This window comes from Saprolegnia diclina (genome assembly GCF_000281045.1).
Source record: "Saprolegnia diclina VS20 unplaced genomic scaffold supercont1.10, whole genome shotgun sequence".
In the NCBI taxonomy this organism is placed as follows: Eukaryota; Oomycota; class Saprolegniomycetes; order Saprolegniales; family Saprolegniaceae; genus Saprolegnia; species Saprolegnia diclina.
In genome coordinates this window covers 900,137-927,796 of record NW_008246077.1, presented here as the reverse complement: position 1 = coordinate 927,796, position 27,660 = coordinate 900,137, and the positions used below count along the sequence as shown (strand labels likewise).

Below are 27,660 nucleotides of genomic sequence, written 5' to 3'. Positions count from 1 at the left end.
GTCGTGTATTTTTCAAACCCATTCTTCTCTATGCCGCAACGAAGTGGCTTACGCTGGCACCCCGTACACTGTCTTGAGCCGCTGGATGTGCTCCCGCTGTGTTTGCAGCCGAAGCTCCTGAAGGTACAGCTAGCGCCTCTGGATGAGAGGTCAGGCGTACGATACGCACGTACCTCGGCCGCGTACTGGGCCTTCTCTGCGTCGTCAAATGCACTCCACGCGAGCTCGTACTCGGCGCGCTTCTTGTGGAAGAGCCGCGTCGCCATCTCGACTTCGCTCTCGTAGTTGAGGACGTTGTCGCGCAGCTAGGTCCACGCTGAGACATCAGAAGCGGCGCCAATCGTGTTACCTCTTGGGCGTCGAGGGCGTGTTGGAGGTCCTGCACCGCAGTCCACGTCGCATCGTCCGACTAAATGAAGCTCACAGCAACGAGCGATGGATCGAGGAGACTACCCAAAGCGCACGGAAGTGACGCAGCAGCAACGGACGTACGACGACCGAGCATCCGCGCAGAATGTCGATGGCGTCGCAGGGCACAACGCCGACGGCAACAGCGCTCTACGAGGACTTGGGACACGGGTTACATCATCATGGCGTACGTTTGGCTCGAGCTGGACCCAGTTAGAGGCGAAGAGATCCCAGAACCGCCGCTCGCCCGTGACGCCGCTGGCTGCAAACGCCGCGAGCACTAGCCGCACTACAAGTGGCGCTGTATCGATGACGATGTTGAATGGCGGGGTACCGTCCGGCAATGGCGACGAGCCCTTGGGCTTGATGAGCGCTTGCGCATTTGCCAGCACCTGCGCGCTCTCGTTGCTGAGGCCGCAGGCTGCCTCGAACGCATGCCACTTTTCGAGAAGCTCGATCTGGGCGGTGCGACCCAAGGCCGCACAGCTCGCCACGTCATCGGGTAGGCGCAAGTACGTTTTGAGTGCGGCGACAAGCGTCGCCTCGAACACCGTGCAGACATCGTCGACAATGACGCTCATGTCGTCATCTGTCCGACTTGCGGCCACGGACGCACAGATGTCCTCCAAGTCGGTCCACCAGTTGCCCACTACAGTGTAGATTGAGCCCCGTCACGAATGTGTCATGACACAAGATCTACCAAGGGCAGTGATGCGGTCGACGTCATCGGGGGAAAGCACGAGGTCGTAGTGCGCCTAGCCACTGCGTCAAGAGCAAGCAGAGCAGCCATACGAGGCCGAACCGCGAGCATCGCCAGCTTTTCCTCGGCAGACGACGCATCCACACTGTACGAGAGGTAGCATGAGCGAAGAGGTAAGGTGCTGTGGAGACGACGCACCACGCGCTCTGCGGACGCACAAGCAAGCAAATGTCGCTGCTCTCGCGCTTCGCAACGACAAACTCGGTGATCGCGGCGCATGTCGGGGCCGTCCACACCACGTGTGCTAATGCTGCCGTGACGCGATGCGAGGCGGCATGAGCGTACCGAGCTGCTGCGACGTGAGTGCTTGGCCCCACGTTTGGTACAGCGCCCGGCGATCGGTCGAGCACTCTGTCAACGCTTCGCGTGGCGCCAAAATGTAGACAAGTGCGTCGTCGTCGTCAGCACGCGACTCCTGCTGAAGCGCCTGCGTCAGCAGATCGAGCTCGTATTGCAGGAGCCTACTAGTACGCAACACGCAAAGTTGTTCGAGTCTGAATATCTGGATCTGGAGGAGAATCTGGGGACGCACCGGGCGTCGTACAGATCGCTCCGCAAACCAGACTCCAAGTAGAACTGGCACGCGCGCACTTTGCGCAAAAAGCGCACCCAGAGCGAGCGCACGCTCTCGATCGGTGGCGATCGCAGTGACGACGAGAAGGAGACGACGTCGCCTAGCATGTCATGACGTGAGGTGGTACATACGCGTCATCATTCTCTACCGAGAGGCACTTCGATGCCACCACGCAGGAGCCTACAGTACGTCTATCGTTTGCCATCGAGCGTATGTCCGTGTACTACATGGAGGTGACGGTCGTCGCATGGTCTTGCGGCGACACGACGACGACGTGCGGGAAGCTCGGTGTCGCCTTCATGAGCCACGTGCCATCGAGGGCCTTCTCCTCGTCCTAGCACTGTGGCTTACAGCTCCTATCCCAAGCGTATCGCGGAATACATTCAGGGATGCATGGTAGTTCTCGCGCTTCGCCGCCAAGTAGCGTCGCAGCAAGTGGAGCTCGCTCGCATTGTCATTTTCAAGCGCAACGCCTGCAGCGACACTGGCGCCCAATGCTGCAGTCGCTAGCCCATAGCCTAGCCACGCCCAAGGTCAGCGCGCATGCAAGGCCAGGACGCGTCGTACGCAGCTTGGGCCGGATCGCGGTCCATCGTTGCAGCATGCTCGTGGGCGAATGCTGCCATTCGATTGGTCATCCGGATACTATGCCCAACTCAACCGGCCGACAGACTGCGTCATCGCCCCATCATCGCCTCATCTCAGTGCTGCGTCTTGCCTCCCCATTTTAGCAAGGGACACCAAGGGACAGCCATCCTCGATCCCGCCGGCTTGTCATCGTCGTCGCTGTACTTCGTTCGCGTCCAAGAGCACTCGCTCCGTGTCGTCCAGAGTGATAGGCATGGGTGGGAAGGCTGGTTCGATGACCCAATGCGTCGTCGCGAGGCCGCTTTGACCTGCAGTCATCGAATGGTGAACGGCAGCACCGAGGATTCCAAGGACAAGAAGCCGGGCGCTTTGAGGTGACGAGTGGGTGTCAGAGTCCAGGGCGATGTCGTCGTCGTCGTCGCCGGGCGAGAGCGGTTCTGGCTGCCTTGTGGTTGCAGTTGCCGACCGAGATGGGTACATTCGCCGTCGCTTTGTCGGCGGCGGACGGTACAGGGCCACGGGGCTGCCACGACTGCGTTTGATTGGCTTGCTCGTGTCTCATTGGTCCGTGCTTATGCTCTCGTCCAATCCGATCAGCTCTTTGCGACTTGACAAGGGCGTGTCATCGATCCACGTACGGCCTGTACCCTGTACGTACGTGTACGTACATTTGATCTTGATGTACGTAGGCGCGTGGTTTCGTAAGCCGGCCGCCCCGTCACGTGTGATTGGAGGTTTCCACATCCTTGGCGGAAGTCCTCACTTTGCAACTTGCACCATGGCCGACAGCTCGCGCCCCGTGACCCTCCTGCGCCGCGACTCGCGCCTCACGGTCGACAACCTCCTCAAGGAAGCCTTCGCCAAGGTCGACGTGCATGGCTCGGGCGTCGTCGCCACGACCGACATTGCCGAGGGCCTCAAGAAGGCCGGCGTCCGCCTCTCGGCCGACGAGGCGGCCGCGCTCGTCGCGAAGCTCGATACGCGCCACGCTGGCAAAGTGACCTTCGCCGACTTCCACGCTGTCCACGAGAGCTTTATCCACCAGATCTTCCAGTCGTTCGACGTGCAGAAGAAGGGGTTCCTGGACGAAGCCGCGCTCCAGGAGGCCATGGTCAAGATGGGCATCCAAGTCACGATGGCCGAGGCGACGACGATGATCAAGGAGCTCCACCCCAAGGACGCCACCAAGATCACCGAAGACGACTTCAAGCACCTGTATCTTCTCATGCGCGCGACGATGGTCGCCAACCCCAACTTGGAGGCGCTCATGTGGGACCCGGATGTCCGCGAGTTCTCCAAGCAGTGGTGGAAGGCCAGCGTGGAGGTCGGCGAGGGCGGTCTCCGCGCGCCGATCTCGACGCAGAGCGATGCGCCCAAGAAGGTGTCGCCGACGATCAAGTTTTGCGCCGGTGCCATGTCGGGTGTGATTGAAGCCGTCATTCTGACGCCGCTCGATGTCGCCAAGACGCGTCTCCAGCTCGACAAGACGGGCCAGTACAAGGGCATGGTCGACTGCGGCAAGCAGCTCTGGCGTGCGGAAGGCCCCAAGGCCCTCTATAAGGGCTTCACGCCCTGGACGATCCACGTCGTCGCCAAGAACGGCACGCGCTTCTACTTCAACGCGATCTACCGCAAGCTCCTCGCCGACCAGAACGGCCAAGTGAGCGGCTTTAACGAGTTCATCGCGGGTGCGCTTGCCGGTGCGACCGAAGCCGTCCTCATTGTGACGCCGTTCGAAGTCGTCAAGACGCGTCTCCAAGGCCAGAACGTCGTCGCCGGCGAAATCCCCAAGTACCGCGGGCCGCTCCAGACGACGATGACCATCATCAAGAACGAAGGTCCGTTCGCGCTTTGGAAGGGCTGCGCGCCGACGATCGGTCGCCAGGGTCTCAACCAGGCGTGCTCCTTCTGGTCCAACACGGCGATCAAGAAGCACGTGTGGAACCTCAACGAAGGCGAGAGCCTCTCGCCGTGGAAGAGCATGCTCACGGGTATGCTCGGCGCGATCCCGGGTCCGTGTATCAACTGCCCCATGGACGTCGTCAAGACGCGTCTCATGGCACAGGACAACGCCAAGGGCACGACGCCCAAGTACAGCGGCATGATCGACGCCATGCGCATCATCTCGCGGGAGGAAGGCTTCTCGGCGCTCTACAAGGGCCTCGTCCCGCGCCTCACGCGTCTCTGCCCCTCGTACGGTATCCAGTGGCTCGTCATGGACCAGGTCTGCGAATACTTCTCCAAGAACTAGAGCCCTCGCTGCGTATTAAGTAATTAGATTCCTCTTTCGATGTCCCCCAACGTCGACCGTCTCTCTCCAGTCAAGCTCGCGTCGGCGTGGGCGGGCGCAATGCGCGAAATCACGCTATTGATGCGTGCTTACCGCTCTGCCTGCGAGTGTTGCATGCATCTGCAATGGTTGAGGCCAAGCACGAGGTTGCGGAATCGGACGGTGAAGGAGAAGCCCTACAACACCTACGCCGAAGCTGGCGTCAACAGCGCAGGTCGTCCGGCAGCGCTGGCCATAAAGTAAGGCGTCGGGACCGGCGATAGAGCACGTGGCATGATCGATACGACCGCTACAAGGGTCAACACCCAGGCCATAAATGTATGACCTTGCTTGCACTCGACGTACCCGACGCTCCTAGGCTCGCAGGCAGCAAGTCGGCCGTAGAGACCAACGAGATCGGGACCATTGCGCCGCCGTATCCATGTGGTCCAGCCCAGAGTCTGCATGAGCTGGAGAAGCGTTGCCGTCCGAGACCGTTGGGTGCGTGAGTTGGGCCTACGCTCGGAATAAGCTTGGTTTTTGTATGCATGCACGGTATCTGTTGGTGAAAAATCAGCGCATTTCGGATTTGCCAGCACGCGAGATGACCCGCGGAGGCAAGAAGGGCAAGCGGCCGCGGGCCGACGCCGTCAAGGAGCCTACCGACTCGGACAGCTCGGTTGAAATGTGGTTTTCCAACGAGGAGCCTCCGAAGCGGACGACGCCAAGTCATCCGCCGCGGCAGCACCGGCCTCGGGCGACACTCGCGGACGCGTATTGCGACGGCAGCGAGGAGCGCGACGTCCAAGCCGCCACGAAGCGCAGCCTCTACGACGTATCGGTGCGCATGGATGCGCCGGAGCTACCCGAGTGTCTCGTCTTCCGCCCGACACTCGCCGAGTTTGCGACGCCGGCGGCCTACATTCGGTCGATTGCAGCGCAAGGCCGGACAACGGGAATCGCCAAGATCATTCCGCCTGACGGCTGGTCGCCGACACTCCAGATCGACTTGGACGACGACACGGCGTCGATGGCGACCGAGCTCCAGCGTATTGATCTGCTGCAACAAGGCGTCCCGCATGAAAACGGGCGCCGTCACACGCTCCGCTCGTACCGTGCGGCGGCCGCTGCGTTCGAAGCGCAGTGGCGCCAAGCGCATGACATGGACGCCAATGCGACTTCGCGCGACATTGAGCGCGCGTACTGGAAGCTCGTCCTCGCGCCGTCCGAGGCGACCGAGGTACTCGACCTGCAACACGTCCGATCTCGTCTCATGCATCCGACTAGGTCGAGTACGCCAACAATGTGAGCATCAAGGATCTTGGCAGCGGGTTCCCCACGCCGCCCACGCACGCCAAAGCGTCTCTTCAAGCCAAAGCGTCGGAGGACGTCGATTTTGCCGACCCGACGTACTATGCCACGACAGCGTGGAATCTCAACAACCTGCCGTTCGCCGCCGGCTCGCTCTTGCGATACGTCGACGCGAGTATCGAAGGGCTGAACGTCCCGTGGCTCTACTTTGGCATGCTCTTCTCGACGTTTTCATGGCACGTCGAAGACAACTTCCTCTACAGCATCAACTACATGCACGACGGCGCCCCAAAGCACTGGTACGGCGTGGCGGCTTCAGACGCCGGGAAGCTTGAGGCTGCGCTCAAGGCCAACGTGGCCGAGACCGTCCGCCGCGATCCCACCGTCCTCGACCAGGTCTCTCAAACCACCGTGCGGTGAGGCGACAACGTCCGTCTGCGTCTAGCTGGTGACGCTCGTCTCGCCCCATCTCTTGCAGCAGGTCGACGTCAAGGTCTACAAGCTTCTCCAGGTGCACCTTGCGGCCTATTCTCCTCTGTGGCTAGACAATTGACATGAGAGAGCAGATGCCAGGCGAGATGGTCGTGACGTTTCCGCGCGGGTATCACTGCGGGTTCAACCAAGGCGTACGACGACCACTGTCCGTTCGTATTGCGTATCTGCTGCTCTTTGTTAGTTCAACTGCAACGAAGCCGTCAACTTTGCCCTCGCCGACTGGTTCCCGGACGCGCGGAACAGCGTCAAGTGGTATCGCAAGCGCCGGCGCAGCATGGTCATCCCCAACGACCGCTTCCACTACTGGCTCGGCCTTCGCCATTCGCTCGACGATATGCTGCCCGAAGACGGCGAAAAGTATCAATCTATCAATTATCTCCAAACCGTGCCACGGGTGTAGGCTGCTCGATGCGTTGCTCAAACTCCAAGACGACGAACGCACGGCGCGACAGACGCTGCGCCGAAAAGGTGGACGATACATGGACCCTCCTGTCGTCACCCGCTTCACCGTAGGGTTGGTGCACACGGCCGGCGTCGACGTCGGCCGCTTGGCGCTCACCGAAGCCGTGCTGGACTATGACGAAGCGTGTCGCCGCTGCTGCGTGTGCAAGCACAGCGTCTTCTTCTCCGGCGTCATCTGCCCGTGCTCGGACTCCAAGCTCGCGTGTCTCGGCCATGCTATGACCATGTGCGGCTGTGCGTATGCGTCCAAAACGCTCGTGGTCTTTGTCTCGATGGACGCGCTGTCGACGGTCGTCTCGGAGCTGCAAAACCGCGTCGCCGTCCTCTCCAGCCGCGTCAACGTCTGAGCTCTTCTTGTCGGTCAACCGTTAAAGTGCATGGTATCGAGCATAGCATTTGTTATGCATTATGCTCCCAATGTGCGGGCGTCGAGCCAAGCGACAAGGTCTGTCACGACCGCGTTGGCGATGGGCGCCGGCTCGTGCAAGAGGTCGTGGCACGCGTCGGGGTACGTGATGAGCTGCTTGTCATCGCAGCGCAAGAGCGAATGGAACCACGTCTCGGAGCCGTCGAGGGCGCAGACGACGTCGGCGGTACCGTGCTGCAAGAGCAGAGGAACAGTTAGCGATGCAAAGGCTGCGGTTGCGGCGGGCGTCTGGAGACCGTCCATGGTCTGCAGCACCGAGTAGGCTGTGCCAAGTCGGACTTTGCCCGAGTAGTAGAGCGGATCGGCGCGTTTCTTGGCCACGACGGCGTCGCGCACGAGCGGGCTCGAGCCTTTGCCGCCGTTGGATGGAACAATCGGGAGGCGCGGAGCAACGGTGGCGAGGACACTGACGAGGGCTTCGACGAGAGGCGGCGGGCGGCGGTTCGCAGCCAGTTGCAGCGCGGGGGCTTGGAGAATGACCCCGTCGATTCCATCTGCCGAGTCGAGCAGCGTGTGCACAATGAGGGCAGCGCCAAACGAGCTACACGTCGTGAGTGTCGGACCGGGAGCGATAACAAGAACGACGTACCAGCCGGCGAGAAAGATCTTCTTCTCCGGCCACGCGGCGCGGGCCAATGCAATATGCGCTTGGACATCGCGGACGAGCGCTGCATAGTCGGTCACGAGTGCGTGCGTGCCCGAGCTCCGGCCAAAGCCCTCGTGGTCAAAGGCGTACACGCCGTACGATGCGCGCAGCAAGGCATCCGTGAGCCGTTCCAGGTACCCCGAGTGCTCGTTCATGCCGTGCACGAGGAGCACGATGGCCTTGCAATCAGATGGCACCCACGACTGCACAAAGAGCTACTTTCACATCTTCATGAATCGCCAAGCAGCACCATGGAGGAGGCAGCGTACGGAGGCGTCGCGCATGGCCACGTGCTCGCGGGCGTGCGTGGCGAGCGCCCGAAGCTCGACCTCGCTGGGCGTCAGGGGCGTGCGCATGCGGGCAGCAATGTCGGCCTCGTCGTTGGCGAGGTAGTAGAGGCCTGCGCCGATGGCCCCGACGCTTATCGCGGCGAGGACCGTCGGCGAGCGCAGCCACGTCGACACGCCCATCATCCGCTTGGTGTCAAGTCAACCGGCTGGGGCAATTCCTTCATCCCGCGCTTGCCACTCATCCGGATACACCCTCTGCGTTTCGATGCATCGAGTGTGGGTATATATAAAAATCTAGAGGTTTGGCGCGGTGCGGGAGAGGTCGCGGGCGTGGTAGCCAGCCGGCGGCGCCGAGGATATTAAAAGAGAGAGGTTTCATTGACTGCAGCTGCGACGTAGTCAACGACATCTCTTCATTTTCCAACGTCCTTCGCACCGCGTAGCATGATGAACCAGCCGTCGTCGCCCAAGAAGGCTGCCAAGGAGATGGACTCGGTGCTCTTTGACGAGGAAGAGAAGCCGCATGCGCCCGTGGCCGCTGCCAACGGCGAGGCCGTCGCCGACGAGAACGACGACGAGAAGAAGAACCGGACGTCGTCTATGGGCTACGTGCTCCCGGTCGACAAGCTCAAGAACGGCGCGTCGACGGCGGGCAAGATGTTTGGCTCGGCTTTTGAGTCGATGAAGGCCAAGTCCTCGGCCGCCATCGAACAGGCCAAGCAGACCAAGGCCGGCGGCGCGATCGCGTCGGGCGTCAACACGGTGTCGAGCAAGGCGTCCGAGACTGTGGGCAAGATCAAGGAAACTGATGTGTTCAAGACGAGCTCGTCTGTCGCGTCGGGTGCTTTGGAGAAGGCCAAGGCCGGCGCCGCGATCGGCCTCGAGAAGGCCAAGCACGGTGCGGAATTTGGCCTCGAGAAGGCCAAGCACGGTGCCGAGTTTGGCCTCGAGAAGGCCAAGGCCGGTGCGGAGAAGGTCCGCTCCAAAGTCAAGGGCGGCGACGAAGGCAAGGCCATCTAAGCTCCTTTTTATTTGAAATATTATCGGATCATACCCCATGCAGTATCTCGAGACGCTCTGGAGTCGCCTCGTGCGTTGTCATGCTTAGCCATCAGCAAAGCCTTTTCCACGCTTGCCCTTGGTCTTGACGCGGCCGCGCGATCCGCCGTCGTACGTCGGCTTCTTCTCTTCGACGAACTTTTGTCCCTTGGTTGTCACGACCTTGCTTTCAAGGTACCGCACCTGACAACATCTTAGCAAGCCTTTAGGTGGAATAATGCGTACGAGGCCCTCCTTTGGCGGCGGCTTGGCCTTGACCTTGACCTTGGTTGGCTTGGCCTTGGGGTCCACGGGCGCCTTGATCTCTTCGTCGCTGTACTTGGTGAGGATCTTGTCGCGGAGATCGGTGGCCTACGCACCAACGTAAGGACGAGGACGCGCGGCTGCGTGCACCTGCAAGGTCGAGAGCGATAGGTACTTAGTCTCGTCGGCCCCGTAGTGCGTCACGAGATACTCGGCCGTGCGCCCCGCGTCGCCACGACACTCTTGGAGGTAGATGGTCTCGATCGAACGAAGCGACAGCTGCGGCGCGAGCTCTTTGAGCCACTGTAGCGTCTCGAGCTCGTTGTTTTCCGCAGTGGCTTCTTTCGCAGTACGTGGCGCGATCGTCACATGATGGGCGGGCTGGTTGCTCTCGCTGGCCAAGGCGCGCGTGATGGCACGGCCGTCGAGGACCAATGCAAGCGTATCGTCCGAGTCGGCGCATGGGCACAGCGCACAAATGCACTCGGCCGCTTGCTGTGCTTCGACGTCGTGATCGGCGACAACTTGCGCGATATAGACCACGATCGCATCGTCGACGTCGTCGTCGCCTTGGTTGCTGCGCCGATGGCTCGCTTCGAGGAAGCTGCGCACGAGCGCATGCAGTGCGTCAGCGTCCATCGCAAAATGAGGCTCGAAGCGCTGGACCGTGAATATGACCTTCGATCGACGTCGCTGCCCTTTCGAACCGCCAACGTATCTTTCGACCATCACTCACAGCATGCTGCCCGACGTGCGGGCCGTGGTCCACGAGATGGCCATGCTCGTCCATGGCACGTTTGGCCCGCGTGGGCGCGAGGTGCTCGTCATGTGTCCACCTGCGGCGCCGATCATGACGTCGTCCGGCTACACCATCTTCCACTGCGCGGCGTCGGCAACGGGAAAGGCCAACCCTATCTCGCAGCTCCTCTTGCAGACGATGCGGTCCTTGTACGTCGAGCTCGGCGACGGCGTCACGCAGTTCATCCTCATGCTGGATTTGTCCTGCGACGAGATGCACCGACACGCATCTTCCAAGCATGCCTGGGCAACGGCCTTTGCCGACCTCGCGAACGCGCTCCCGGCGCTGTATGCAACCACCTGCATGCCGTACGCCACGCCCATCCCCGTGGCCTTTGATCCGCACTCGCGTCAACCAAGCACCGAGGTACCGGATTGCATGTCTAACACTACAATGGACACAGAAAGGACCTAGCTACGAGACGCAGCGCAAGCTATTGTGCGGACGAGCTTGGCCGGCGCGTTCTCAGCCCCGGCGGTCGCATACCTCGCCGACATGACCGTCGATTGGGTCTTCCGAACTGTGCTCGACGACACAGACTTGGCGCTGCCAACGACGTCGGTGGCGCTGGCCAGCATCGCTAGTGACGTTCTCGCCGAGGCCAAGACGTTGCTGCTGCAACTCCCAACGGGCGCCTTGGACGAGAGTCGCATCGGCGCCAAGCACGAGTTTTACCTCCGCCACACTTCGTACGTCCGCGCAAACGATACCAAGTCGATAGCCCAGCGATTCGTGCTCTTTGACGGCAGTCTAAGCGGCCACAATGACGCAACACTGGTCACGGTCCATGTCCAGGCGGCCACGGCGCTCGCAACATCCCGCGCCAGTGCCATGTGGGCGCTCGAAAAGTACGTGGCCTCGCTCGCCCAGGACGCAAGCGTGAACCTGCTCCTGTGCACGGGCGAGGTGTCGCCGCAGGTACGATGCTGCTCGTACCATTTCATGATCCGCATAGTCTCCTTGTGTAGGTGCGCGACCTCTGTCGGCGCTACGGCGTCGACGTCTTTGCCTACCTCGAGACGGACGACGTCCTTGCCCTCGCCAAGCGTGTTGGCCTCATGTACGTCACAAGTATGTACGACCATGTGACTCCCGCGCACATTGGAACACACACCGGGGCGCTCGAGACGCTTCGCATCGGCGGCGTTCTCTACACCGTCTTTCGCCACTTGACTCGAGCGGCGACAACGCGATCTGTGCCCCAACTGCGGCTGCACGGATCCACAAAAGGCCTCACGACGCAGTACTACTACGCCGTGAAGAAGGCGCTGCGCGTCTTGTGCGCGTGGCTGCGGGACGGCGCGAGCCTTCCGGGTGGCCTCGCACCCGAACGCGCGGTGGCCATGGCCTTGCGCACTTCTCGGCCGCGCGATCTTGGCGCGTCGGTGCTGACGCATGCACTCCTTGGAGCGTGGAGTCAGCTCCACGAGAACCTGGCTGGCGTACAGACCAAGGCGACGCTGCGTCGTGGCCTTGAGCCCTTGACGACTCGGGATGATGCGTTCCTTGGGTGGGTCTACGAGACCCGTGCGCTACCACTTCCTGGCACGGAGAGGTAAGGAATCTATAGGAACGCCGGCATGCGAGCTTGCATCCTCCTAGTGTCCTTGCGTCCCACCACGTGCGAGTGGGCGACCCAGGCGCCGCTAACGTGCTCCATGCAGCGTCGCGCTCCCGTCGCATTCTCGAGGTGGTCCTCGACACGCTGCGGCAGCTCGCGCGACTGGATGGAATTTACGCCATCAAAAAGCCATGTACCGACTAACGTCGGTTCTTGAGCGTATACTAAGCAGTAAAGGTGCTCGTGAACGCCGGCCAGTTGCCATAGTACTCGACGTTGTCCTTGTTGGGCAAAGGGGGCAACACGTCGCCTGTCGCGCCCAGCAGGTAGACGACCTTGGTCAAGAACGGACGCAGCTTGGTCGCGACCTCGCGATGCTCTAGTGGCATCGTATTCGTCATCGACGGTAGAGATGATGAGGGGGAGGCTACCTTCGACGAGCAAGAGCGGCTCGATCTGTCGAATGAGCGCAATTTTGCCGACGATGGTCGTGCAACACAGAATCCGGTGGGGCGGGAGACCAGTCCGCGCGACCGCATCCCAGCGTAGCTCGGGCACTGCATTGAGAAGCGCCAACACCTTGGCCTTGGCGGCGTCGTTGGCAACGAGAAAGATGAGGAAGACGTCGCCTGTCGAGATGACGTCGACGAGACTCGCGACGACCTCGGGCGCGAGGGTCATGTCCGTGCCATGCATCGTCACCAGAGCGTTGCCCGAGATGCAAATCGAGCGTACACCTTGGCGCTGCGGCAAGTTGGCGTGCATGGCCTTGCCGACAGCGGAGAGCTTGGTGGTGTCCACGATCTTGCAGTGGCCGGCGCGGGCCGACGCGGGCGGGGCCGAGGCTTGGCGGCCCAGTAGCCCATTGCCAGTCGCCGTCGGCGCGGTCGGCTCGCCTTGCGACTTGGTGAAGACGAGGAACGTGAGCGCGAGGACGAGGAGCATCACGACAAGCGTCACAGGGTCCTCCATGCTTGCGCCGTCGAATTGTCGAAATGGGGTCCATCCGGAACGTATCCGGTATTCGTTGCGAAAATACGTGGCAGTGTCCGGTGCCAGGTTGGCACTCTGTGGTGGCTGCACCACGCAGCAGCCGGCCCAAATGCGTCTTCCAGCGTGCGTCGGCTACCAGCAAACGGTCCTCGCGGTGCCCACTCCTACTGCAGACACTACAGACGGTGTTGGCCAAGGCAAGGGGCGTTGTCGTGACTCCGCCTGTTCGGGTTGTGAGGACAGTCTGTGGGCCACTACTTTTGAGTTTGGTCCAAGCTGATGCTGTCATAGGACTTGCGCTTTGCTTGCAGGTCTACCAACTAGCAGTGCTATACGCAGGCTTGAGGAGGCTCTTTCGAGCAGTCGTCTGTGTCGGTGCTCTGGCGTGGGCGAGTATCCGGATGCGATTGGGCATCGCATCCGGAGACCTCGTTTGGGAAAGAAAAGAGAAGCCGGAGCCGATGTGGTGGAAGAAGGCAGCGCGCAGCGACGACGACGCGCCGGCCGCGAGCGTCGAGGACGAGCTCAAGAGCTCGATGGAGGTCTTCTGGCAGCCTCTCGTGGCGGCGCTGGCGACGGGCGAGCTGCGGGCCCAGGCGCCGGTCCAAGAATTTTTGCAGCGAGTACTACGAGCATGGCGATGGACCTTGAGCTCACGAGGTCTGCATGTGCTAGTGCGACGCCATGGCTGCCGGCCGCCACGAGTTCAAGAAAGAGTACCTCGAGATCCGAGCAAGCGTTGATGGCAGCGAATGGTACAAGGCGGCCTTGACCGTGCAAACACTGGCGACGTGCGCGAAGAACCGGTACACGGACGTGCTGCCGTTTGAGAAGACGCGCGTGAGGCTGCAGGGTCCACCCAACGACGACGCGGGCGACTACATCAATGCCAACTTTATCGACGACAAGGCGTACATTGCCTGCTGCGCGCCGCCGCCATCGGCGATCGCCGACTTTTGGTCGATGATCTGGCACGAAAACGTCCGCGTGATCTTGATGCTGACCAACTTTGTCGAACGGCAAATGGTGCTCGAACGCATGGCATTTAGTGCGTTGGATCTCACGCATCTGTAGCTCAAGGCTGACTGGTACTGGGATCCGCGAGGGTCGGTCGTGCGGATTGGTGACTTTACCGTGCGACTCGCCACCGAGACGGCCTCGGCGCTCGGCTACACGACGCGGTCCCTCGAACTCACGCACGTGCCAAGTATGGCCTTTGTCTTCTCGGCGATCCAGTGCGCTTGACGGAATCGTAGGCAAGGCCTCGCGGGTCGTCCACCACGTGCAGCTGACGACGTGGCCAGACCACGGCGTGCTCACCGACTTTGGCGTCATCGAGCCCATGCTACACCTCGTCAATGCGCTCAACGACGCAGAGGCACCCGGCCCGATTGTCGTGCACTGCAGGTCCGTATGCCGCTGTGACGACCGGCGTGTCATCATCTTGTCTTGGCAGCGCCGGCATTGGCCGGTCCGGCACGTTCATCGCGATCGACATGATGCTCAAGCAGCTGCGCGCTGCCGTCTTGAGTGGCACCGACGTCACGCATGCGCTCGACGTGCGCGCGATCGTCCAGCAGCTCCGGACCGACCGCCCAGGCATGGTGCAGACCGCGGTACGCGTCATCCTGACATACCCTCGTCTCATCGTAGGTGCGTAGGAGCAATACGAAATGATATACCAATACGTGCGGCACTATTTGTGCCGCGCGTAGATCCGCACCGAGTGCGATACTAAATCATCAAAAATGTATTCATGCATCGTTTTTAAATCCTTCAAAAATCAAGTGCCGCGCCGGTTAGTGATCGAGGAGCGGGTAGTAGATGTCGGCCGCCTCCGCATCGACCGACGGCGACGGGCGGCGCCCCACGACCACGACGAGCACGAGACCCATCCCGAGAAGCATGCACGAGAGCGCGAGCACGGTCGGGCCGCCGGTTACAATGTCCTGGCTCTCTTCCAGCAGCTTGGCGCTCTCCGAAAGCATGGCCGGCTCGGTCACGACGCAGCGGAAGAGGTCTTGGTCGTCGCTCGGCGCGTCCAAGATCGATTGACATTGGGCCTTGCCGCACGCCGAGCAGCACGTTTGGTTGAGCGAGGCCACGACCGTCGCGGAGGCCGTGGCCGAGACGGCCGTGCCGCGGCATACCTGGAACGGTGCGGGTTTCTTGGTTGCGTACGCGCCCTTGTTGCCGGCGACGCACGTGTCGGAGCATGCGCCAAAGGGGCAGTCCCACCCGGGCACGTCGCAGTTCTTGACGGTAAACGTTTTGGAGACAGCCACCGAGATATTCGGCGTCTGGAAGCCTTCGTAGGCAAAGTTGCAGGCGATCGTAAACGTCGTGTCGGCCTTGGTCGTTGGCTCGGTGAGCATTTGGAACGCAAAGCGCTTTAGAATTGACGCATTGTACGCGTCGCTGCTCACGAGAAGCGCGCTCGACCGCGTAGCGTATTGCACGGTGCAGAGAACGCCGGACGAGACGTACGGCAGCGCGATGGACTCGTTGCTGCAGCGAAGGCCCATCGACGGCGCATAGTCGAACGTGAGCTCGGCAAAGTCGCTCTCCAGCACATTGCAGAGCGCGCCAGTGCCGTCAAATGTACTGCTCGATTGGTACCACATGCTCTCGAACGCATCGGCCACGCACACCTTGCGGTTGAGATGGAGGTACACATCAAACTGAACCTTCTGGACGAGACCGCACTGCGACCACGCTTCGAGCACCACGGTCGACTTTTGCACGTCGAACCGGAGCGGCGACGCGTCGCTGGCGTCCTTGTAGCCGCGCCACGCACCGCCGTTGACGCGGTAGCGCCAGTAGACATACTTGGTGGCCATCTCGGTGGAAGCGAGAAGCCCGTTGGCGTCCGAGAGGTGCGATGTGACGGCAAAGAGGTCGTCGATCGCAACCACGTGCGCGCACTTGCCTTCGTTCGTGACGCCGTACGCCGTACACTCGAGCAGCAAGTGTACTTCCGACGTCGACTCGTACCCGCGCTTGGGATACAGGCGCGTAATGAGGTCGGTCGTCGCCTTCTTGTACGCGGCTTGGACAACGGCGTTGGCGGCGAAGAACGTTTCGCCCGTCGCGGCGAGGCACTGCGTCGTCTTGCAGCCTGCGTCCGAGCCCGCGCACTGCGCGATCGGCGTCGATGTGTTGCCGCACGTGTACTCGCGGTAGAGCTCTTTGAGCTGTGTCGTCCACTTGCAGCACCGCGTGCACTGCCCTTGAACCACAGGAGACGCGTCTTGGAGCCGACAGCTCTTTTCGCCGAACGGCGATGCTTGCAGCTGCGTCGTGACGACCGCAGGGAGCTTGTCCTTGAAGCATGTGTTCCCGAGGTTGACGTTCGCCTCGACAAACTCCGAAGCAAACATGTCCTTGCGGTAGAAGCGGTTCTCGTCGCAGCGCGCTTCGCTGCAGCCGTCGTTGAGGACGTTTTGGCTCGCACTGTACGCGGCATGCTGCTTGAGAACGCTGTCGACGGCGGCCACATTCGCAGCCGAGTAGGCGGCGACCGGCTCGCCGACGCACTTGCCACTGTCGCACAATGGCACGGGGCACCGCGCGGTACTCACGGGCCGGAACCGATCGACGACCGAGAGGCACACTTGGCAGTCGGCGTCGCTGCGGTAGCTTTTCGCCGTCATCGTGATGCTGTAGACACCTGGCGTGTCGAGGACAAGACTGTTGGTGATCGCATCCCGGTGCTGCTCGAAATACGCCCAGGCATACGGCGCCGTAAACACCGTGGACGGTGTCGGCGCCATCGCCGTCCGCTTGGCGACCGTCACCTGAATTGAGGGTGCGCCAGCCTCGACCGACTTGCCGTCGTCCTTGTCTCCGGCATTTCGGTGTGTCTCTGCCACGTAGTTGCTCCGCGGGTACGGAATGCGAGGGATCGTGCCGGGATACAGCGACGAGATCGCACAGGTCGACGCTGTTGCGGTCGTCGCGGCCGTAGTAATGTCGTAGTGGTAGCGCCGGTTGCTCCAGTAGCACGCGCACACCTCTTTGGGCTTGGGCGTGCAGGTGCGCTGGCCACTGCGCACCACGTCTTCGTAGCCCGTGGGGCACTTGCAGTGGCAGCGCCGTTCATCGTCCTTGCTCAGCGAGATGACGGGGAGGCCGTTCGGGAGCGCGCTCGCGCAATGGAAGCTCTGGACGGCTTTAAATGGGCTGTGCGAGAAGAGATCGGCGTCGGTCAGGAGGAGCACCGAGTCGTCCGCAAAAGCCGTATGGCACGCAGCGCACGCCGACGCATCCTTCCCGCTGCAGACATGGTAGTTGAAGACGGTGTGGATGCGGCGATCTTGCTCGTATGCCGTGATGACTTTGTGGGACATCGCGTCACCAAAGAGACTCACGACGGCGTTCGGCGCCAAGTGCGACGTGGCGTTGAGACTGCAGTAGACATCGCCAAACGGTGTAAACAACTCGATGAGGTCTTTGGTCGCGAGCACATTGGTGAGTGCGGCGTTGTTGGAGAGAAAGGCCGACGCGCCGTCGCGCGGGAGGTAGATCTTGGCGTCCTTGCCAGTGACCGGCGTCGACGCGCAATCGGAGAGGACGACCGTGGAAAAGGTGATGTCGCACGGCTTGCCGCCGGTCAGGAATTTGTCTTCGCTGGCCACGAGCTTGTCCATCCACTGCTTGAAGACGAGCGCCGTCGACTTGTCGAGGCACTGCGAGATCGCAAAGAGTACGTTGATGCTGCACGGCGTGGTCGATGCCAAAGGCGACTGGTTGCACGACGGCCAGGACGGGCTCACGTCGGCGTTGGCATCGAGGAGCGAGAGACCGCCGACGCCGTCGACGTCCATCGTCACGAGGTCCGACGACGCAGTGAGGTACGCAGCGCTCCACGGCGAGTCGGCCGCTGACCTCGCTTCGAGGTGCAGTGCAAACTGGTTGTCAAACTGCACATAGGCCGACGCAGCAGTCGCAAAGGCAATGAGCGCCGAGGGTGCGATCATGATCAAAATTGCCAAGTGAGGTTTCTCGAGGCTGCGGCACCAAGTCCATTCGAATCGAAGGCGAACAGTAGAAAAAGCTTGGCGGGAAATTAGAGGTTGCCATGTCGAACAAATGTCGTCTTCGTCAACGACGAGAAGATTAGTCGACACACGCGCATAATTGTGGTCTTCTTCTGTGGACCTCGTAGTACAAAGCAGTGGCGTCCGTCGACGACACTCGACGGCGACAACACTGACTTAGACGCGGCCATGCCCACGTGGCAGCCCCTTGTGCCGATATCTGTCGGTTATGAGATGCGTCTAACGGTAAAGGTTGAAGTTTGGAAGCGACAGTGCCCAGACCATGGTGTCCCATGCGCATGCTGCAGGCGCAGGATGTACCTGCTCCTGCAACATACTCCAGATCCAGTGCAAAAGCATGTTGTCGAGCTACAGAGGGAGTCCACAGCTACACAGGTGTGCGCCTGGGTATAGTGTCGGCAAAGCGGAATGCAAACGGTGTCGGTAAGGAAAACCTGCTATCTCCGGTGTCCGGATACGCGTCATCGGCAAGAAGATCGACGCTATGGCCTCCTCGCCCGACGTCCTCCATCTCATCTTTGAGTACCTCGACGACCACCGCGACTGGGTCCGCGCCGGCTGCGTCTGCCAGCGCTGGCGGCAGGTTGCGAGCAGCAACCGCCTGTGGCTGCCACTGCTGCGCCGGTACTGCATACCGCCGAGCCTTAGCGACGTCACCGGTGCCAACCAACGAGCGTTCGCTGCGGTCGCTGCGCAGTACCCCGGCCACCTGGACATCTACGCGGCGATCGCGCCAGCCGTGAGCGTGTTGCGTACCATCAACCCGTCTGCAGCGGCCGAGACGGCGCACAACGTGCCATTTGTCCAGCTCTTAGCGCCGTCGGGTGGCCGACGCGACCTCTGGCGGCCGGAAGCGACGTCGTGCACGCGTGGCGAGAAGCTCCTCTTGATGCTCTACCACTTGTTCACGAACACGTCGTTCATGGACATGCAGATGTGCTGCGCCGCGCTCTTTGGCTTCTTCGTCTGCTACAACGACGTGTACGCGCTGCATCTCAGGCGCCGATGGACCGTCGACGTGCTATCGCTGCATACGCAGCACTTTGGGACGATCCTCGGCTTCGCGTGGGCGCCCGGCATCGAAGAAGGTTTTGGCTTGGTGCTCGACGGGGCCCTTTCTGGCCATGTCATCCGGTACGGCAAGGCCATGGGGCGGGCCCACCGCATGGGGCCGATCCCGATGGGCGCGATCCCGTTCGAAGACCTTGGTTTCTTCGAGACGTGGCTCAACACCTTTGTGTCGGAAGTATCGACGGGCGTGCGTCGCATCGTGCGCGCCAACGAGACGATCACGGCGCCGTCCGGCTTTCGCGAGGCGGGGCCGGGCGTCGGTGACCTTACGACGTACGGTATCAACGTGCACGTGTCCACGCTCTTCCTCCTCAACATGGCGCGGGTGACGTACCGCGTCACGTTCACATACCGTGACTGCAAGCATGCGTCGATGCAGCTCACGCGGCGCCACTGGATCTTCCGCTACACGGACGGTCAAGCGAGCGAGGTCGACGGCGACGGCGTTGTCGGCTATTACCCGCTATTGAGCGCCGCGACGCCCGAGTTTTCGTACGGCTCGTACTCGGACGGCGGCATTGTCACGGACGTTGTCGACGGCCCTGGCGCCAGCCTCGCGAGTGCAGTCGCGTCGCTGGAAGGGTACTTTGAATTTGTACCAGGAACGATCGCCGCCCCATTGGGCCCGCCGCTGCGCATCCCAATCCCGTTGGTTGCGTTTCAGCTGCCGCAAACCGCTCTCCGCAGCAACGACGACGAGTTCGCCGACGACGACGACGAGTACGACGAGGAGAGTAGCGATGACGAGGCGTCGTAGGAGGTCGCAGTAGCGGACGGTACTGATCGCTCAAAGACAAACCGGATATCAATTTTGTCTTTTTCACTGATTTTAAGGATATTTAGTGGTCGAATTGCACTCTGTCGTCATGTTGATCTATCGCGATCGGGCGGGCGCACGCCTCAGAAGGAGCAACTTCGTGACGTAGCCGACACTGAAATATCATGATGGTACGTTGCTCTACACTGCACTAGACTAGTCTCCTACATGTGTAAATTCTAGTTGCCTACGGTAGGGTGCTGACCAAGGCCGCACGTCAACACGTTAAGCGACGGAAGAAGGCAAATTGGGCAACATTTGAAGTCGCATCCGGTTGACGTTAGCTTGACGCCATGCGACACGCCGGTGTTGGACACCCTTGTAGACACCTTGCGCTGGCCGTCATGTGGACACGTCGAAAGTTGTCTTTTCCGAGTCATTTCTCGAGATGCTACAGCGCACAAAAGCTGCGCTGGCGCTGGCCCTGATATGGCTCGTGCTTGCAGTCTACGGCATTGGTCTCTACCTCTTCGAAGACTCGATGTACGGACGGCTCCGGGTCCTGCTCGGCACCGCTACGATGGGCACGCTCTTGCTCGTGGTCTCTGGTCTCGGGCTCTTGCACCTCCTATGGACGCGCGCGAAGCCGTCGCTCGCGCTCTGCCTCATGTTGCTGGTCGCTGACGTGGTCTTTTGCAGTGTCGTGCTCGGAGGTGCGCTGACGGCGCGCGGCAGCGCCATGTACGCGATCGAGAAGGCGCCAACGCTAACGACGTATGCACACCGCGTGGAAGCCTACTTGGCCACCGCGCAGGGCTCGTATGCCGAGAGCCTCTCGGCGCCCGGGGCCCCGCCCGTGCCGGCGTACGACGAGGCGTACCCGAACATCGCCGCGTACTACTTTAACACGGCGTACTGCGACGCAGAAGGCAACGCCTACTGCAGAAAATGGCCGCTCAACCAGACGCTTGTGCGCCACGGCCTCTGGGCCAACACCAGTGGCACGGCCGCCGTCACAAAAGCGCTTGCAACGCTGCCGACAACATTGGCCAACGTGGCGATCAACGCGACGACGACGATCGACAGCTTTTGCGCGGCGGCCAAGACGGAGGCGCTCGACTCGGAAATGAAAGCGATTTGCCAAGGCTGTGCCAAGCTTCGCCGGTCGCCGCGCGAGCGAAAGGAAGAGCCCAAGTTGGCGACGTGGGTGCATACGACGTGCCCGATGACGGCGCCGAGCGCCGCAGGTATCTTTTGCATCTACTGGGCCACCTCGTGCAGCTCATGCCTCTCCGACTGGCGCCGGACGACGCTGGAGCCATCCCACGACGAATGTTTCGGGTTCACACTCCAGACGACGATACGCCAGTGGGCAGACGCGATCGCGATTACATCTGGCCTCCTCCTCCTTAGCGCACTCTGGCTTGGCGTCTGCGTCTGGCGCTGGCGGCGCGCTGCGCAAAAGAGCGAGACCGTCGACCTAACGCCCGACAATTGGCCGTCAACAGCGCGCTCTCGGTCCTTTTAGCACCACCAGACTATATTGCTCTTGTCGGTAATCTATCGCACGTGGTAATTTCTGGGACCAAAAAGGCGTACTGGTGGTATCTTGAACGGTTGCGATCCTCGAAACGGCAATGTTGGAGCCGCCAAAAGCGCGGACGCTGCGCATGGAGCTGCAGACGGTGCATGGAGAAGCGAACAAGCTCGTCGAGCGGTTCTCTGTCAAGCGCTGGCAAGAGCTTCTACAGCTGGTACAAATCCCGACATGTCTAGCAGAGTTCGATGGCGAGCGATAGCATCAGACGCTCGAGGCCCACGACGCGTTTCATTGCATCCCGCTTTCGGGCCACGACCGCGGGCTCTACGAGACGCTGCACCGGTCGTTTCCGCACGACATGGTCACCAAGGCGCGACTCTTGGGCGTGTTTCGCGGCATTTACGGTCTCGAGGCCGGCGCAGACGTGGACAAGCCAAAGCGCCAGTTGCTCAAGCAGCTCGAGCGACTGCATTATTGGTGTGAGAACTCGACGTCCAAGATCCCAACCTCCCACACGATGAGCACGCTCGTGCTCAACTGGCGCCTCCTCCTCTGCGCGTTTCGGTATGATATTAATTGCCTTTGCAGAAGTGTTTCGTATCGTGTAGCGCCTTGCGGTACCCGGCGCAGAGCGAAGAGGACCTCTTTCGGTGGAGCTTCCTCGTCTTTAGTTCGTCCGGCTACTTGGACGAGTCGCCGCAGGCCACCATCTCGCGCCAGCAGCTGTATGAAATCTTCAACATGCTCAGCCCTAGCCACGCGTGCTCGCGCATCATCAACCAACGGGTGATGGCCAACCTGTCAATGTTGTGTGAAAATAGACACCTGGTGTAGATTGCACAAGCAGACAACTTGCTCCCCGAGTCTGTTCTTGTGCGCGGTAGCATTCGATTTTCGCACATGCAGAGGCTCATGGCGCAGCCGCCGCTGCAAGAGCTCTTTGCCCCTGCGTCGAAAGCGACGCACTTTTTCCACGAGCTCACGAGCCCGTGTATTCGCGAGTATTTGTATCTCGCACGAAAAGAAGCCCAGGACAAGGCCACGTGCCAGCGGTTTTTGCGCCAATTCAAACGGCGCAGCTTGCGCAAGGTACTATTACCCTTTGGAATAGTACCCTATTGTACACACTACAACCTTGCATCCTAGTGCATGCGCGAGTGGTCGCTGTATGTCGACGCGCGGCGCCGGGCGCGAGAGACAGCCATTCGCTGCCTCTTGCATCTCTCGACGTACAAGCAAGCCAACGCGTTTGAGAATTTGAGAGAGCACGCTTTGCAAGACGTCGCTGCGTCCGAGATCCAGGTGCAACAGCTCTTGATAACCCGCCGACTAGACACTTGCGTAGCGTGTCTACCGTGGGCTGCGCGGGCGTAAACTCTTCCTGTCCGTCCTTGCGACGTACGAAGCCGCGGTTAGCATCCAGCGCATCTATCGGCAGCGCGGCGACCTTCTCAAGTACCTCAAGCGACTCCAAATGCAAAGTCGCTTTGCTGTCCAAATTCAGGTTCGTGAAATGGCGTGTGTTTTTAGCCAAAGGGTTAGGGTCTCTCGACTAGCGTATCTTTCGCGGTTGGCGGGGTCGGGTCCTCGCGCGCAAGGTGCTCCTGGCGTACTTTCAGGCCGAAATGGCCAAGATCCAAGCCGACCGAGCTGCGTTTTATGCGTCCATTCGCGACCGCGCTGCGCGCCAGCTTCAAGTAGCAACACTGGTCGTCCTTGGGATTGTCTCAGGATCCACGTAGCGCTTCTGCCGCAAATGCCACCGCCACGTCCAAGAGAAAAAGGCGGACGGCGACTCGCGCGAAAACCGCCGCGTCGAGCTTGAGATGCAAGCACTTTTGGACGCGGCGGCGCGTCAAAAGCAAGAGCACAAGCGCGCGGTCACCGAGTACTACGACGCGCTGCGCGAAGAGACGCGCGCGGCCCAAGCGCGGCACAAGATCGACGACAAGTGGCGCAGCTTCCTTTCCCATCATCGGTACTTAGTGTGTTCTAGAGAAAAGCAAAAGGTGACGCTGCTCCGGCGGCGGCGCGAGTGGGAAGAGGTCTTTCGAAAGCGCGACGAGACGGCCGCGGCCAAAGCGCGCGAAAAGGCCGAGAAATGGACGCAGTTGGAGGTGGACTGGAGCGCCAAGGTCGAGAGCCGCGCGAATCTTGTCCGCACGCAGCTCCAAGAGCTTCTGCTGCGACCGACGTCCAAGGAGCAAGATGCCATCAAGGCCGACCTCGAGCGCCGCACGACCGAACACTTCAAGGCACGTCACCCAGCCATGAGGACTCGGGTCGAAACCCCTGTAGGCGCTGCGGAAGAAATACAAAGCGTCGGGCGTCGCGATGGAGTCGTCCGAGATCCGCGAGCGAGCCCAGCACGACGTCCTCGAGGAAGAAATGGAGGCCGAGCGCGACCGCGTACGCTTCCACCTTTCCTCTCGCATAGCAGAATGAAAGCGCGACGTAGGTCCGCCACGAGTGGACACTGGCCGCCACCGCCTACAAGCAGCGAGAGCAAGACGACGTGGACCGCGACCGAGTAGGTCGTTTTGCATGTTTCTCTTTTTGAACAAAATCGCGGTAGAAAGCCGAGCTGCAAGCCGACGCGGCCCGCAAGTTTGCGGCCGCGACCCGCATCCAGCGTGGTGCCAAAGTGTGTTTGGCGCGGCGCCTCTTGTGCCGCAAGGTCGAAGCGCTCTTTTTAAAAGAGTACGACGTGCCAAGCGGCCAAGTCGTGTATCGCAATCTTCGCACGGGCACGCTGTGCCCGAAACCCGCGTGTCTGGGCTCCAAGGACATTCCGCTTCTCGACAAGTGGTACATCGTGCCCGACATTACTGGTGCAGTGGACTTGGTGGTGCCATGCATCCGAGTGTGCATGCTAGGCGAGGTCTATTACTACAACCCCAAGCAACTGCGCCAGTCGTGGGCCAAGCCCGAGGCGTGCATCTTTTGCGAGCTCTGCTATGCGCGCTTTGCGAGTGTCTACTGCCCCCAGCACCGAAAGGGGGTGTACGCTGACCCAATTTACGCCTGCGAATTGTGTTTTGCCGAAAAGTCGCCGTTCGGTACGCGTCGATCGCAGCGCCAGAGAATTCTTGTGGTGTTGACCTACGCCTTAGATGCAACGCTGGTCGCCGAGGCGTACGCGGTCGACGGCGCGCGGACGTAGCTATCTAGCCGGTCGTTGCCAAGGCGCCGGCAAAGTCGTCCGCGTCGAGCTCCATAAAGTACGCATCGCGGCCGACCTTGTAGTAGTCCTTGCGTGTGTGTTGAATGCGAAAGCCGAGCGATTCGTACAAGGCAAAGGCGCCCGTGCGCTCGACGCCCACATGCAGCGAGATGCTCATGGCACTACCTTTGTATGCCGTTTCCATGCAGAGATCGAGTCCTAGCGTAGTACCTCCGCATGCGTGAGATGGCTTCGTGCATGAGAAAGCGCCCGAGGCCTTGGCGGCGCCGGTGCGGAGCGACGGCAAGCTTGCCAATGTGGCCGCTGACCTACGCTCGTCATGACAACAGACAGGCGACGTCGTGACATACCGAGTTGCGGCTCAGCAGGACGTAGCCGATGACGGCGCCGTCGTCGACAGCTGCCAAAAACGTGTTGCCGCTACGAAGAACGTGATCAAGCGCGAGCGGGCACGAGTGGGCACAGTTGGATTTGGTTACGTGGTCGTTGCCTCCTTGAGGATGTAGTCGACGAGGCTCTCGTGCTTGGGAAAGGCTCTACGCAAAGGCGTCTCGTAGCGGCGCAGGTCACTTCGTGTCGACTCACTTCTTCTCGATGGCCACGATACCGGCGAGGACGGACGGCGCCGTCTTGCGGCCCACGACCTCCAACGCTACGCCCATGTTGCTGCACTTTCTACCTCCGTACTAGTATCCGGCATATGTGACGTGCGCGAACATCCGGATACGTCCAACAAGGTTCCCATTTGACCGTGCGCCGTGACATACAAAACGGCGCGCGCGAATCGGCGGCCAGGAAACCCTTGCATCATGGCAGCCTGCGCGCCAGATCACTTGAACAATGTATGCACGAACCTTTGTACCATGTGCTTTGGTCGATGGCGAATGAGCAAGGCGCATGGCGTCGCGTCTTGCATCAAGCGTCGTGTCGCAGTCGTCAACGAGGCGTCCGACCTCGGTACGTGTCATGTAAATTAAGCTAGCCGGGGCACCTCCTAGGTGTCTCTGTGCTGTGCACCAATTGTGATTGCGTGTCGATGCGTTGAAGCGGATGCACAACGTTGCATCTGATTTTGCTTTCGTCTTCTCACGGACCCTCGACCATCGATCATCGTCTTGTTCATTTTCCATTTTCCGTCGGCATGGCCAACACCGACGACCTCCACGAACGGGCGTCGTACATTTTGTCGTCGACGACCAAACCCAAGGCGGAGCTTGTTCTAAAAGATGGTTTCGAGTCGCAAGAGACGCCCAAGGACCTCGAGAACGGCGCGCTCGTGGAAGGCGGGCCGCTCGCTCTCTGGTCGCGCGAAGCCTTTGGACTCTTTTCGCAATATGGCGCGATTGGTGTTCTCTACGGCATGCTGCCCGTGCTCTCGCTGCCCATCTACACCGTGTACCTCAACATGGAAGGGTACCAAACCGCCTCGTACGGCGTCTTGGTGACGGTCGGCTGGACGTTCAAGGTCTTCTGGGGCATGCTCTCGGACTGTGTCCCGATCTTTGGCTACCGCCGCAAGTCGTGGATGCTCATCGGATGGTTCACCACCATGGTCTGCCTCGCTGTCATGACGTTCCTGCCGATCGGCGCGCCGTATTGCGACCGCCGCATCCCCAACAACGTCTGCAAGACGCCGCTGCGCAACATCAGCGACGCGGACAAGGCCAAGTTCCTCAACTTTGACGCCCCCGCGCGCGGCTCGACGTTTATCATTCTCTCCATGTTCATCTCGTTTGGCTACGTCATTGCGGCTTGTGCGTCCGACGCGATGGTCGTCCAGTACGCGCAGCGCGAGCCCGAGGCCATTCGCGGGCGTGTCCAGACTGCGATTTACACGGTCCGCACGATCACGGGCGTCTTTGCCCAGCTTGTCGTCGCGTTTCTTCTCAATGGCAAGGAGTACGGCGGGTCGTTTGACTTTGCTGTGCCGCCGAACGCCGTGTACGGCATTTGCCTCGCGCCTTGCATTGTCGTCGTGCTCACGACCATCTTTGTCGTCGTCGAGGCACCGTCGCATGCGACGTCGTTTGGTGACTGGCGCCGGTCGTTCTGGGGTCTCCTCCAGAAGCGCGTCATGTGGCAAATCTGCGCGTTCCGCTTCATCAACACCATGTTTCACAGCATGTCGGCGACCCCGACGTCGCCGATCGCGTCCAAGTGGGCCAAAGTCGAGCCGCTCAACGACTCGCTCTCGGCGGCACTCGGGAATGTGATTTACGCCGCGCTTCTCATCATTGTCGGCAAGTGGGGCCTCAACTGGAACTGGCGCTGGACGATCGCAATTGCGTCGCTCGGGATGGTCGCAATCGACTCGTTTGTCATGATGATGACGGTCTGGGACGTCTACCGCAACCAGTGGTTCTACACGGGCGTCACGATGGCCGACAACATCCCGATGAGCGTCCGCTTCATTGTCTCGACGTACTGCGCGGTTGAAATTGCCGATGTCGGCAACGAAGGCGCGACGTACGGCCTCATTACGACGGTCGGGAACCTTGCGTCGCCCGTCGCCTCGGTCATCTACAAGTACATTGACTCGTACTTTGACGTCTCGCAAGACAACATCTTGACCGACTCGACGCACGTCCGCTGGGAAGCCACGTACGTCTTCTTGATCTCGTACAGCTGCAAGGTGCTCGCGCTCGGCTGGCTCTTCCTATTGCCGCCGCAAAAGGCGCAGATGCAAGAACTCAAGCGCCGCGGTGGCTCGAGCAAACTTGCTGGCAGCCTCCTCATTCTCGCGTTCCTCGCGTCCATGGTCTTCTCGATGACGAGCTCCATTATGGCTATCTACCCTTCGACCAAGTGCTACCGCATCGCCGGTGGCAAGGGCACGGTAAACGGCACATGCCCCAAATAAATTCCAAAAAATATCAGTGACGTGCTTGTTCTCCATTGGTGTCGATTGCAAAAACGTCAGGATCCACCATGATTGAGAGTGCCAAGATGGTCGTGACGTGGCATGGCTGTGGTGCTGAGGCCGGTATTACTTGTTAGGCGAATTCGAGCGAGGTGTGTGCACGGCTTACAAATCACGAGTCAAAACGATGGTTGCCAGAGTAATAGCCAATCACATCGCTCGCTTTCCCGAAACCGTCGCCGAATTCGCACCACTGGGTCCGTTGCGAATGCATTGTATTTCATACAAAGCGCAAGACAAGAT

General features: G+C 60.7%; 15 protein-coding genes across 17 annotated transcripts; 9 read left to right on the top strand and 6 right to left on the bottom strand.

Moving 5' to 3' along the window:
* Window positions 1-8: 8 nt before the first annotated feature.
* On the bottom strand, window positions 9-2,346 carry SDRG_04338 (the record flags this gene model as incomplete). Of its 2 annotated transcripts, none has more annotated exons than XM_008610009.1 (15): window positions 9-129; window positions 174-305; window positions 350-409; window positions 454-558; window positions 600-697; window positions 743-1,057; window positions 1,109-1,163; window positions 1,211-1,253; window positions 1,307-1,412; window positions 1,454-1,629; window positions 1,701-1,842; window positions 1,891-1,922; window positions 1,970-2,076; window positions 2,124-2,260; window positions 2,310-2,346. In XM_008610009.1, the coding sequence occupies 15 exons, from the start codon at window positions 2,344-2,346 to the stop codon at window positions 49-51; spliced, it is 1,626 nt and encodes a 541-aa protein (XP_008608231.1). The 2 variants fall into 2 exon arrangements, with proteins under 2 accessions (XP_008608231.1, XP_008608230.1); XM_008610008.1 differs by having other exon boundaries at window positions 49-129; window positions 1,454-1,583; window positions 1,634-1,842.
* A 733-nt stretch (window positions 2,347-3,079) lies between these two features.
* On the top strand, window positions 3,080-4,650 carry SDRG_04337 (hypothetical protein). The gene has a single exon (XM_008610007.1). It carries the CDS (start codon window positions 3,109-3,111, stop codon window positions 4,579-4,581), a length of 1,473 nt encoding a protein of 490 aa, XP_008608229.1. The 5' UTR covers window positions 3,080-3,108; the 3' UTR covers window positions 4,582-4,650.
* Window positions 4,651-5,203: 553 nt separating this feature from the next.
* Window positions 5,204-7,214, top strand: SDRG_04336 (hypothetical protein; the record flags this gene model as incomplete). Its single annotated transcript, XM_008610006.1, has 7 exons — window positions 5,204-5,839; window positions 5,887-6,306; window positions 6,356-6,421; window positions 6,477-6,536; window positions 6,587-6,762; window positions 6,806-6,873; window positions 6,919-7,214. 7 exons carry the CDS (start codon window positions 5,204-5,206, stop codon window positions 7,212-7,214), a joined length of 1,722 nt encoding a protein of 573 aa, XP_008608228.1.
* A 59-nt stretch (window positions 7,215-7,273) lies between these two features.
* On the bottom strand, window positions 7,274-8,413 carry SDRG_04335 (hypothetical protein; the record flags this gene model as incomplete). The annotated part of the gene is made up of 3 exons (XM_008610005.1): window positions 7,274-7,835; window positions 7,884-8,155; window positions 8,210-8,413. 3 exons carry the CDS (start codon window positions 8,411-8,413, stop codon window positions 7,274-7,276), a joined length of 1,038 nt encoding a protein of 345 aa, XP_008608227.1.
* Window positions 8,414-8,610: 197 nt separating this feature from the next.
* Window positions 8,611-9,288, top strand: SDRG_04334 (the record flags this gene model as incomplete). 2 transcript variants are annotated; one of them, XM_008610004.1, is made up of 2 exons in its annotated part: window positions 8,611-9,118; window positions 9,152-9,288. In XM_008610004.1, the coding sequence occupies exons 1-2, from the start codon at window positions 8,675-8,677 to the stop codon at window positions 9,248-9,250; spliced, it is 543 nt and encodes a 180-aa protein (XP_008608226.1). In that variant the 5' UTR covers window positions 8,611-8,674. The 2 variants fall into 2 exon arrangements, with proteins under 2 accessions (XP_008608226.1, XP_008608225.1); XM_008610003.1 differs by having other exon boundaries at window positions 8,675-9,250.
* On the bottom strand, window positions 9,225-10,273 carry SDRG_04333 (hypothetical protein). Its single transcript, XM_008610002.1, has 3 exons — window positions 9,683-10,273; window positions 9,515-9,640; window positions 9,225-9,472 (listed from the first exon to the last, which is right to left on the bottom strand). The coding sequence occupies exons 1-3, from the start codon at window positions 10,259-10,261 to the stop codon at window positions 9,335-9,337; spliced, it is 843 nt and encodes a 280-aa protein (XP_008608224.1). The 5' UTR covers window positions 10,262-10,273; the 3' UTR covers window positions 9,225-9,334.
* SDRG_04332 (hypothetical protein) lies at window positions 10,272-12,096 on the top strand (the record flags this gene model as incomplete). Its single annotated transcript, XM_008610001.1, has 4 exons — window positions 10,272-10,697; window positions 10,746-11,249; window positions 11,300-11,886; window positions 11,934-12,096. 4 exons carry the CDS (start codon window positions 10,272-10,274, stop codon window positions 12,094-12,096), a joined length of 1,680 nt encoding a protein of 559 aa, XP_008608223.1.
* Window positions 12,023-12,877, bottom strand: SDRG_04331 (hypothetical protein). The gene is made up of 2 exons (XM_008610000.1): window positions 12,324-12,877; window positions 12,023-12,271 (listed from the first exon to the last, which is right to left on the bottom strand). The coding sequence occupies exons 1-2, from the start codon at window positions 12,862-12,864 to the stop codon at window positions 12,117-12,119; spliced, it is 696 nt and encodes a 231-aa protein (XP_008608222.1). The 5' UTR covers window positions 12,865-12,877; the 3' UTR covers window positions 12,023-12,116.
* A 436-nt stretch (window positions 12,878-13,313) lies between these two features.
* On the top strand, window positions 13,314-14,679 carry SDRG_04330 (hypothetical protein). Its single transcript, XM_008609999.1, has 6 exons — window positions 13,314-13,508; window positions 13,561-13,911; window positions 13,960-14,092; window positions 14,142-14,292; window positions 14,342-14,501; window positions 14,547-14,679. The coding sequence occupies exons 1-6, from the start codon at window positions 13,347-13,349 to the stop codon at window positions 14,598-14,600; spliced, it is 1,011 nt and encodes a 336-aa protein (XP_008608221.1). The 5' UTR covers window positions 13,314-13,346; the 3' UTR covers window positions 14,601-14,679.
* Window positions 14,590-17,885, bottom strand: SDRG_04329 (hypothetical protein). The gene has a single exon (XM_008609998.1). The coding sequence runs from the start codon at window positions 17,862-17,864 to the stop codon at window positions 14,685-14,687; it is 3,180 nt and encodes a 1,059-aa protein (XP_008608220.1). The 5' UTR covers window positions 17,865-17,885; the 3' UTR covers window positions 14,590-14,684.
* A 511-nt stretch (window positions 17,886-18,396) lies between these two features.
* SDRG_04328 (hypothetical protein) lies at window positions 18,397-19,877 on the top strand. The gene has a single exon (XM_008609997.1). It carries the CDS (start codon window positions 18,430-18,432, stop codon window positions 19,771-19,773), a length of 1,344 nt encoding a protein of 447 aa, XP_008608219.1. The 5' UTR covers window positions 18,397-18,429; the 3' UTR covers window positions 19,774-19,877.
* Window positions 19,878-20,221: 344 nt separating this feature from the next.
* Window positions 20,222-21,357, top strand: SDRG_04327 (hypothetical protein; the record flags this gene model as incomplete). Its single annotated transcript, XM_008609996.1, has 1 exon — window positions 20,222-21,357. The coding sequence occupies one exon, from the start codon at window positions 20,222-20,224 to the stop codon at window positions 21,299-21,301; it is 1,080 nt and encodes a 359-aa protein (XP_008608218.1). The 3' UTR covers window positions 21,302-21,357.
* Window positions 21,358-21,410: 53 nt separating this feature from the next.
* On the top strand, window positions 21,411-24,476 carry SDRG_04326 (hypothetical protein; the record flags this gene model as incomplete). The annotated part of the gene is made up of 14 exons (XM_008609995.1): window positions 21,411-21,527; window positions 21,573-21,877; window positions 21,922-22,099; window positions 22,148-22,402; window positions 22,460-22,615; window positions 22,659-22,817; window positions 22,870-23,010; window positions 23,056-23,264; window positions 23,310-23,572; window positions 23,634-23,722; window positions 23,772-23,843; window positions 23,889-24,144; window positions 24,190-24,372; window positions 24,427-24,476. The coding sequence occupies 14 exons, from the start codon at window positions 21,411-21,413 to the stop codon at window positions 24,474-24,476; spliced, it is 2,433 nt and encodes an 810-aa protein (XP_008608217.1).
* A 4-nt stretch (window positions 24,477-24,480) lies between these two features.
* On the bottom strand, window positions 24,481-25,159 carry SDRG_04325 (hypothetical protein; the record flags this gene model as incomplete). The annotated part of the gene is made up of 5 exons (XM_008609994.1): window positions 24,481-24,658; window positions 24,708-24,805; window positions 24,848-24,917; window positions 24,977-25,033; window positions 25,083-25,159. The coding sequence occupies 5 exons, from the start codon at window positions 25,157-25,159 to the stop codon at window positions 24,481-24,483; spliced, it is 480 nt and encodes a 159-aa protein (XP_008608216.1).
* Window positions 25,160-25,584: 425 nt separating this feature from the next.
* Window positions 25,585-27,392, top strand: SDRG_04324 (hypothetical protein). The gene has a single exon (XM_008609993.1). It carries the CDS (start codon window positions 25,639-25,641, stop codon window positions 27,355-27,357), a length of 1,719 nt encoding a protein of 572 aa, XP_008608215.1. The 5' UTR covers window positions 25,585-25,638; the 3' UTR covers window positions 27,358-27,392.
* The last annotated feature ends 268 nt before the right edge of the window (window positions 27,393-27,660 follow it).